The 10539-nt window shown below is 44.0% G+C and overlaps 1 protein-coding gene across 4 annotated transcripts in view; it reads right to left on the bottom strand.

Annotated features, from left to right (window-relative positions):
* Window positions 1-2323: 2323 nt before the first annotated feature.
* Window positions 2324-10539, bottom strand: part of LOC149346123 (WD repeat-containing protein 13-like) — a 45842-nt gene continuing 37626 nt past the window's right edge. For all 4 annotated transcript variants that reach the window (XM_089586347.1, XM_089586349.1, XM_089586351.1 and 1 more), the window contains one exon: window positions 2324-8634. In XM_089586347.1, the coding sequence (XP_089442473.1) occupies window positions 8453-8634 (182 nt within the window). In that variant the 3' untranslated portion in view covers window positions 2324-8452. The remainder of the gene's footprint in view (window positions 8635-10539) is intronic.

Raw genomic sequence — 10539 nt, 5'->3', positions numbered from 1 at the left:
AGTAGCGAAAGGAAAGTTGCATAACTGGCTCCCTGGGCCAGTGGACAGCTCGATAGCACCGTGAGGTTCGTGGCTGTAGTGTCAACCAGCAAGCTTTCGCGCAATGCTAAACCACCAGCCAATTTTTTAACTCTGATCAGGTAGCCAGAGTGGAAAGGCATGGCAAGTAGCGAGGAACTTGCGCGATATCACGGTGCTCCAACATGTAGTAGTGTTCGAGTTCTTTTAGCGGTAGCATGTGCTTTTAGCTTTACTAGCTCTGCTGGAATCGTTTAGCTGATGCAAGCACCTTTTTGTTGTAGCCGCTGCGGTGGCTCAGTGGTTATGGTGCTCGGCTGCTGACACCGAAAGACGCGGGTGCGATCCCGGCCGCGGCGGCCGAATTTCGATGGAGGCGAAATTCTAGAGGCCCGTGTACTGTGCGATGTCAGTGCACGTTAAAGAACCCCAGGTGGTCGAAATTTCCGGAGCCCTCCACTACGGCGTCCCTCATAGCCTCAGTTGCTTTGGGACGTTAAACCCCTGTGAACCAAACCAAACCTTTTTGTTGTCTTCACCAGATGTATGCCGATTTCTGTATTGGTCATTTGCATGAGTAAGCAATTGCAAGTTATAAACATTGGAAAGCTTTAAGACTTCTGTACAATGAAGCCATCATCACACAGGAAAAGAAATGTTCATGTGCGGTGCACATGAACAAGGGTACACCTAACCGCCCATTTAAATACATGTAGTTACAGCCAATAAACTAAACACAATCAAAAAGCTAAAGGATTAAAAGAAAAAAAGGAATATATCTATTGCAAGGACATCTAGGCCATGCTAGTGTGATGTGTAGATTCACTTTGAGGACCCTTCTTAAAGGAGCAGACGCACCAAATTTCTCGTTGCGTTTTTTTTCTTTGATTAGTAAAACATTCGTATAGATCGCCACATAAAATCCACTTGGACTCAATAAACACCATCTAATTGAACTTCTTCTTTTATGCAGTCTTGGTTTTGGTTTGAGCAGTCCAACGGCGGTTGTGACATCACAAATAAGTAGGCGGTCATGCGGCATTCACAAACTGCAATTACTAATAGCAGCCGTTTCTTTACTAGCTGCTAACCCGGCTTACCGTGCAGGCTGGTGTAATATAGTCGGAGTGAACTGAAGTAATACAGTAGCAATTATTTTGCGTTTATACGCCTCGAGTGACATCATACTTGTGATGTCATGATCACCATTCAGCTACTCAGAGTGAAACTGAAACTACATGGCAGAAGAATTCGATTGTAAAGTGTTTACTAAATGTAGGCAAATTCAGTTTGATGGTGCATGTTAACTGATGTGCTTGAAATTTAAGAGTAATTCCAAGGCAAAAACACACTGCAAAAAATTTCGTGCCTTCACCCCCCTTTAACGTAACTTACAAGAATGGATTACGGAACCCAGAACGGTTTATGGTTTATGAGGTCTAACGTCCCAAAGCGACTCAGGCTATGAGGGACGCCGTAGTGAAGGGCTCCGGATAATTTCGCCCACCTGGGGTTCTTTAACGTGCACTGACATCGCACTGCACACGGGCCTGTAGAATTTCTCCTCCAAAGAAATTCAACCGCCGTGGCCAGGATTGAACCTAGAATGCTGGCTTCAAATAATAAGTGACACACCACGAGAGTGACATCATTTCAATGAGTATAGTTTATTTAATGCTCTGAAAGAGCGGACGGAATGTTGTAAACAACAGCTGAAAGAAACAAAACAAAAAAATGTGCGATCTCTTTCCACCCGTTATATGTACACATCACAACAACATTTACAAGTAGTGGGTGGCCATCATGGGGAGTCCTTTCTGACAAATACCATTCCACAAATTCCACACACAGCAACCACCAATGGCAATCTCTTTGCTGCCAGTTATGTCAAATGACTGTCTGCAACTAGTTTCAAACCAAACTGCACTGTGAGAACTGCAGCTTGTAAACTGTAACATGTGATACATGGGGTTTTATGTTCCGAAATGACTTCGGCTATGAGGGATGTCGTAGTGGAAGGCCTTGTACTAGTTTAGACCACCTGGGGTTCTTAAACATGCACTTACATCGCACAGCACATGGGCATCTTTAGCGGTTGAAACTATCACGGTTATAAACGCCATCTGCCCTACTGATGCTATAGATGTCAAATTTAACACACTGATATTATTCACAGTTGTCATTATGCCTACCTCTCCAGCCTGAACTAATATTGCACAACATGAGCCTTCAAAGAAGGAAAGAATTACAGCGACAATTAAATGACGGACTTTCCAAATCACCCCCCCCCCCCCCCCCCCCCCCCCCCCCTCAAACAGTTCCAAGGCATAAATAGTGGGTTGCAAGAAGTTAATGACATGTTTTCAATGCATTGAAAATGCAGGGCAGGGAGACTAATGCTAAAGCCGAATGCTTGTTTTAAAATTCTGTGGTACGTCCCGTTATTTTTATCAATGTCCCGAACATGCACACCTACAACGAATGTCCCGAACATGTTTCATCAGAATTATGCATATTGCCGGGAAAAATTTTCCCCTTGAAAGGCAAGATTTTTGCACACCAAAGCTGGATAATAGAGTGCTGCAATGAACGAGCATACACTCGAATTTCGCATTTCAAAATAAGCCTTTGAGCACAGACCAGAAACAAAGTGCTCCAAAGTGTACAAACTGCTCTACACGTATACATCATTTGCACGAAAATAATGGGGCCATATTCACATTGAACGCCACAACACTGGCTCAAATGACTTAATATAAGCAAGGCTGATCACTAAAAACAATCAGTTTTTTCAGGCTGCTTTTGGCCAATGGTAAAATTCTTATTTTCAAGAATGCTTATTCCCAGCCACAGAGGCTGCTGCTAAACTCAATTAGACCTTTCAGCCACATATGCACCTACAGGAGACATTCCTTTCATTTGTGCGAAAGTTCACAGAATGACAGCGACCAAGAGACATAAGAGTGGTGACATAGTAATGTTGACATGGCTTGCAATATGTACCAGAAATGGCATGTACTAGATGTTATTTAATAAACACTAGTTGTCTTTTCACAGATGATTCCCCCCCCCCCCGAGACTAAAATACTCAGAATCCGTACTGAAACAACATGAAATGAACACGCAACATGGAGAAATGGGGACAATTGTGCCTGCTATCAAAGTAATGACTACATAAACACCTTAAGCTTGCACTAATGACCTTAACAGGCCACACAGCATAGACATGGGGGGCATCTTCATGGGGGATTCCCCTAAAAATTGGACCAGTATAAACAGGAACCTAAAATGCTGATAGGGGACGAAGACGTGCGTTGAACTTTCATCACTCACACGTACACACACCATCACTCCTGAAACCATTTTTTCCACACAGACTTGCAAAGACCACGAAATTAGCGGATTTCTCCCATAACATCCACTTTTGCATTCATCTTTTCTGTTAACCGTGAGACCTCCTCATGCCTAGTCTTTTTTTGTAAAACAACTGCACTGAACATGTAAAACGATTGCAATTCCTACAGGCAGTCAGGTTCAAAGGTGAGCAGATTCTGATCTGAATGAGCTCATCAATAAGTGGAACAATTTGTGAACAAGTGAACCAAGGGACTGTATGAACAAGTCGTCACAATGAACTCGTGAATCTGCAGTGCCAGGTTCATTGCAGCCACGAATAAAGCATCACAGGTTTGTAGTCAAGTTCATGAATGGCTATCAGTCACAGGGAAAAAGCCACTGCGCACAATTTTTTTAGATTTCTACACCCGCCCAACCGTTCAGTGGTGCATACGACTGAAACAGTCGTTTGTCCACTCTCTACTATGATCATGAAATGACAATGACTCCAGCTCTACAATACTGAGAGTTTAGTGTTTTGCACTACAGTCTGTGTTGAAAACACAGTTGAAACCGTACTGAAGGGCAAGTCAGTTGGAACACTTTCAGATCTAGGCAGAGCTCATTCCGATAAATACTAGCACTTTAAAGGTCCTTAATTTTTTACTTAAGTGCCCAAGGTTGCAGAGCTTTCAATTCATTCATTCTACTTGGCTGTGGAATAAGAGTTCTTGTCTGTGTGATTTAGCCTGCAGGAACCGATTCGAGGAAATTCATTTTGAGCATCTTGGTACGCCAATCTTTTTTTTACCTGATGATTACAAATGAAACAAGCTGAATAATGACTTGTCATTATTCAGCTTGTTATACCGCTTCAGCTCAGACATACTACAATGGTGTACACCAGACCTTCGTTCCAATAGAGCTCCGTTCACTTTGAACCGCTAATCAATTAAAACAAAATTTTTATGTCCTTGAAGCTCAAATGTTCATGATTTGATTTCAGTAGTACAGTCGAACATCGTTGTAGCGAACCGGTAAAAATAAAATTTAGCCAAAAATGTGCGCATGAGTGTGAAATTTAGTCCCTGAAGCAACAGTAATTCGGGCAATATTTATTAATGAGTAAGAGAAAGATCTTTTCCAAAGTTTGCGCGCCGCTTTGAAGGCGATCGCGGTGATTCTGGAGGTCATGAAAAACTTGAGCATCGGGGCGCTCTCTATGGGTGCAAGGGGCCAGTAAGTGTGGTGACCACCACCACAAGGCAGTTGTGTAGTGAGGCAAAACCTGCCGCTTGCCATTTAAGCGAGCGCCACTTGGTGCTGGGGGTTCACTGTATCCGTTTTACGGCCAACCGTGTTACACATATAAAGTAAGAATTGCGCGCATTCATTAAAAACATTTATGATACAGTTAGATACAGCCAATATAATTCATAATATCGCTGCTCTATAGACCAGATTTTTGAGCCTCTCCTGGGCGCGGCCATTTTGCACCGACTGGCGCGCCGCGGTGCGGGCGTTTCTTTGGGGACTGCGGGGCTGCGGCAGTTCCGCGGCCGCGCCTGCATATAGCCGCGCTTCGGGCGCTAAAAAAACATTGTCGAGCATACTTCCGCTGCGTGGCTGTGTTGCAGGAAGTATTTACGTTATCAAAGCGATAACATTGACGCGTTTTAATGACATTTAGTTTGACATTCAGGTTAATTGTGCCGGCGCTTAGAACGCGCTCGTGCTTACCATAAAGCCCCCCCCCCCCTTCCACAAACGGCTTTCTTGTTGCCGCGCCAGTTTATCAACAAATTACCGCTGTGAGCTCAACTGAGTCGCAGCGCCAACAGAAAACAAATTTTGTCATGGTTTATGCAACCTTGTGCATAAAAACGTACTTTCGCTTAATTTATAAAAGCTTGAATAGATATGAGCAGCTAATCCAGCTTTCACTAATTCTGAGGTCCGAAGTCGCGTTATGTTATTCAGGAGCTCTCGCCGCGTGTGAGAGCGTTGCGTAGGCGTTTGGCTAAGTGTGGAAAATGTAATGAAATCGCGCATATTTTCCTATGAATAATGTGGATACCGCACCGCTGCGGTGGCTCAGTGGTTACGGCTCTCTGCTCTGGCCCAAAAGACGCGGGTTCGATCCCGGCCGCGGCGGCCGAATTTCGAAGGAGGCGAAATTCTAGAGGCCCGCGTACTGTGCGATGTCAGTGCACGTTAAAGAACCCCAGGTGGTCGAAATTTCCGGAGCCCTTCACTACGGCGTCCCTCATAGCCTGAGTCGCTTTGGAACGTAAAACCTTAATAAACCAAACCAAGCTAAGGTAGATACCAACAGCAGAAAGATACTATAGATAAACCTTTACCCCCCAGATACCTCTGACATGTGTGCGGAAAAAGCAGCTGAAATCGGTAGCGGTCGTGCTTACAATCCTGTGCATGAAATGTTCTGAATGGGAACAAGAGCAAGCTCAGCGCAAGGATGCTGAACACGTACTGGTGATCGAAAACACGCGCTCCGTCGGGACAACCTTCAGTCTGCAGCTCGCCTATCCAGTTACTACTCCACTGAGTCAAGTCAATAGATCTACATTCTAATGCATAATATTATCATAGATGATATCGCACGTAAAAGGCGACAACAAACGACACGACAGCGCAGAAATCTGCTTCGAAGTGCCGGTTTCCAGTCGGTACACTACCTGGTCGACTACCCTCGGATGTCACGTTAACGAGTAACTGCGCACAAGATAACCGCAGCACTGTCTGGAAGAGGGCAAATGTGAGTAGTGACGCACAGCACACACCCTCATACGTTAGCTGATGGAGCACAAAACGGCAGAAGCGAACACGTAAACATGCGTTCTATGCGCGGCGCCGGCGCGACCCGCAGTCCCTCGGGCCGCGCGCGCCGACAGATGGCGACTGGCTTCGAGAGTAGGCGCGCGTCCGCAGCCTGCGTGCGAGGGTAAAAAAATCTGGTCTATATACCGAGGTTTGACTGTGGACAAATACAGTAGTATTGACGCTACAACCAAATGCAATTCGGGTCAGTGGTTGAGCCAGCACGATGAAGACGGCTTATCTATTAATATGTCACACATGCTGCATATGCAAGAGCTCGAGGGACTGACATGTGACATTCCTCTGCTCTACAAACAAATGGAAGCAGTGAAACATGACTGAACAGCTAAACATGTCTTACACAGCTTGCTTTACGAAACACGATCATAACTGAAGTTGACTGTGGCATCTATTTAAATCTAGCGACAACAAAAAACAGACTTCTCACATCTTCGTGGAATGCACGCACTACAACAACCAGCCGCGAACTTTAATACTGCTCCGCTATCTCAAAAAGTCTGACACCATCACAGTTTGTAGTATGTAATTGGTAGTACACTATGAATATGGCGTAGTGACCACATGTGGCCTAATTAAGCATGACACGTGCAAAACAAGTAAATGACAAGTAACAATTCGGATTATTGCACTGACAGGACTCATGCCCTGATGGATGGGGATTCATTAAACACCAGAGAATGGTGCGAGCGAGGACAAGTTGATGAGCTGAATGGACTCGATGAGTCACGTCTTTTTAAGGGGCACAGACACCTAATTTTTGGTTACGTTTTTTTTTCTCTGTAGTGATGCATGAGACAGTATATCTGGATCACCACGCGGTATTCACCTATGACCGCTAAATAATTTACAATTGAATTTCTCTCTCATGCTGTTTTGGTTTTAACAGCCGAAAAAATGGCTGTGACGGCAAAGGTCAGTATAGGTCATGCGAAACATGAAAAAAAAAACGCAATATAATTACTTTGTAGCTTTAATTCACTGCAACACTGAAGCCAACCTGCTTAAAGAACAAAAATGACAATGAATGAAGAAGTAGCGATTACACTGCAGCTATTTTATGCCTCACATGACATATATGAATTTTTGACACCAAAGTGCTGCTGGAACCGAAACCATGATGGCATGAGAAAAAAAATTCAATTACAAATTATTTAGTGGCCGTAGGCAAATAGCATATGCTGATCCATGTACACTAATGTCTTACACATCCGTGCAAAGATGAAAACATAGAACCCAAATTAGCTGTCTATAACTCCTTTAGGCACCAACCCCAGAGCAGGTCTGTTCACAGATATGGCAATGTCAATGTCCTAAAGCAATCCACACCACTAACATACCTGCAGTTCACTATCAAGCGTACAGTACTAGTTAGCAGCCGAGAAGAAGGATGCATTTTTAATTATTACAGCTACACGTGCGTTAATGAGTGCGTTGGAGTTCTTTGTGCTTATGGTGGGACAAGGGTCTAAAAACTAACTTTTTATTTATGGCTAGAATCTCGTGAAATTTTGCAAATGGATGGGTTTTTCTCTTCCGATTCTAAATATGTAATCGTAATTGAGCTGGTGGTCTTAAATCTTACAAAGTCTAAAATGTAATTAGGTAATTTCTTACTCAGCTTTAATGAACTTTCTCACTGCATTTTGTTGCTTTTATTACATGATTTGATCGCCAGAGAGTTGCGATACCCGATGGCATTCTTCGTAAAGGCATGTCATCCTGATGCCTTTGTCGAGAGTAAAAGGTTGCAGTATTTGACACTGCAACTCGTTAAGCTAATTGTAAATTGCTATTTATATGTGGACTAAACAAAAAAAGTAAGAATGTCATCGGGTATGGGAATTTGCTAGCTATCAATTCATGTAGTTAAAAGCAACAAAATGCAGTGAGAAAGTTCATTAAAGCAGCATAAGAAATTACCTAATTACACTCTAGAATTTCAGATCACTTTTTGTCTAAGACCACCGGCTCAATTATGGTTACATATTTGGAATCAGAAGAGAGAAACGCATCTGTGTGCAAAATATCATGAGACTCTAGCCACAAATAAAAAGGTCAGTTTTAAGACCCTCGTCCCCCCTTAACTAACATGGGGGAAGCTCTCCGCAGTCCCTCTTTCAAGGCTATTCAACGCGGCCACTCATGACTATCACACACAGCTAAGCACATTGAGCTGTTTCCACAGGCGGACTTCACCGGAAGACTGTCGGGAGTCTCAGTGATGGGGGTGGAGATGTCAGGCGGGTGACCTCTTCCAGAGAATGACCATGCCATGTGCATCGCTCGAGGCAAGCAGAGATTCGTCGTAGTTGAAGCAGACATCTAGGACGGCCGCGGAGTGGCCCTGCAGCTTGTTGAGCAGGGGCTTGGCGCGCTCCACGTCGAAGAAGTTGACGCACTGGTCCTCGCTGCCGGTCACTGCAGTAGCATTGCAGTAAAAAGGGTGCACCGTCTTAGTCTGGACATTGCCTCCCCCCCCAGTAAGCCTCTCTCTAATCTGCAGACACTATTGCGGGGTGGTAGCACGAAACGGTTAACCCATACTCCATAGGTCCTTTTGTGCTGCACACACTAAACTTGCCCCTTTTCTTCTAACTTTGGAAACATGCAGTCAAATTTAAGGGAGGACGAGGGTCCTAAAACTGACCTTTTTACTTATGGCTAGAATCTCATGAAATTTTGCACACAGATGTGTTTTGCTCTTCCGATTTCAAAAATGTAGTCATAATTGAGCTGGTGGTCTTAGATCAAAAGTTATCTGAAATCCTAGAGTGTAATTAGGTAACTTCTTACGCGGCTTTAATGACCTTTCTCACTGTGAGCATTTTGTTGCTTTTAATTACATGAATTGATAGCCAGCAAATTCCCATACCCAATGACATTCTTACTTTTTTTGTTTAGGCCACATATAAATAGCAATTTACAACTAGCTTAACGAGTTGCAGTGTCAAATACTGCAACCTTTTACTCTCGACATAGTATATCAGGATGACACGCCTTTAGAGAAAAACGAAGAATGTCACTGGGTATGGGAACTCTCTGGCTATCAATTCATGTAAATAAAAGCAACAAAATGCAATGAGAAAGTTCATTAAAGCTACATAAGAAATTACCTAATTGCATTCTATACTTTGTAAGATCTAAGACCACCAGCTCAATTATTATTACGTATTTGGAATCAGAGGAGAAAAATACATCTGTGTGCAAAATTTCACGAGATTCTAGCCATAAATGAAAAAGTTAGTTTTAAGACCCTCGTCCCCCCTTAAACGCTGTTCACCCACCCTAACTGATATGCCTAGTGATGCACAGTCTTTGTCAAAAGTAACCAGGCTCCATGGTTTGCTTCTCATTCGTATAACAGAGCCCTCACGGCTTCCCTAAAGGTAAAAAAGTTCTTTGAAGGTGAGAACAGGGGTTCTTCTTACCGTACAGAGATTTAGAGCTTGAGGGCTGGCATGATAGATTCAATATACGACTGAGAAGCAAACCGTGCAGCCTGGTTACTTTTGACAAAGGCTGTATCTGCATTGAAAACCTTATGAAACATGACAGCTTTAAATAAACTAAAATTAGCGTGCAGCCCACAACTAAGTAGCGGATCCTCTCTCTCAATTCTGCACTGACTGCAACGCACTGACTCAAACACTGCTTGACTGGGATATGGAAGACCACCTCCGCTGTCATCAGCTGAGTCGAGCCCACAGTTGGAAGAGAAAGTCTCTTCCAACAACCTCCGGTCACTCAAGTCATCAGCTGTGGCTGCGGTGACCCCAACAGATCACAGTGTGCAACTTTCTACTATTGACAAATATAGCTTGCCTTCCTTCGGTGATCATCCTGTCACTCGTTAACAGATCACCCACTAGTACCTGCTCTGTATTTAATACACCTCGCCCACACCCGTTTCCAGTGCTCAGTTTTTAGCTAGAATGTTGAGTGCTGAGATTTCCGACAGCCTCGGCAAGTAGCAAGAACGGTCATCATCACCACCATCAGCCTGACTACTCCCATGTGATAGTCTTTATAAGCACCCTGCTTTTGCAAAATAAAGTCAGTTGGAAGCCTGCGCTTTGTGTGTGTGTATTCGTGCCTTCTTTTGACCCGTCGTTATCGTGCAGTTCTGTTTTGCTCTAACCATGCACCGACTAGCTCAACATCATGTCTTACTTCTCTTGGAGTCCACTCCGTTACCCTTAAGGACCAGCGGTTATCTTGCCTTCACATTGCATGCCCAGCCCAAGCCCACTTCTTCCTCTTGATTTCGACTGGGATGTCATTAACCCGCGTTTGTTCCCCCACCCACTCCACCCGCGTCCGATC

The sequence above is a fragment of the Amblyomma mixtum genome, chromosome 4, assembly GCF_055824585.1.
Source record: "Amblyomma mixtum isolate Tamu chromosome 4, ASM5582458v1, whole genome shotgun sequence".
NCBI classification, from domain to species: Eukaryota; Metazoa; Arthropoda; class Arachnida; order Ixodida; family Ixodidae; genus Amblyomma; species Amblyomma mixtum.
This window is presented reverse-complemented; position numbering and strand designations above follow the sequence as displayed.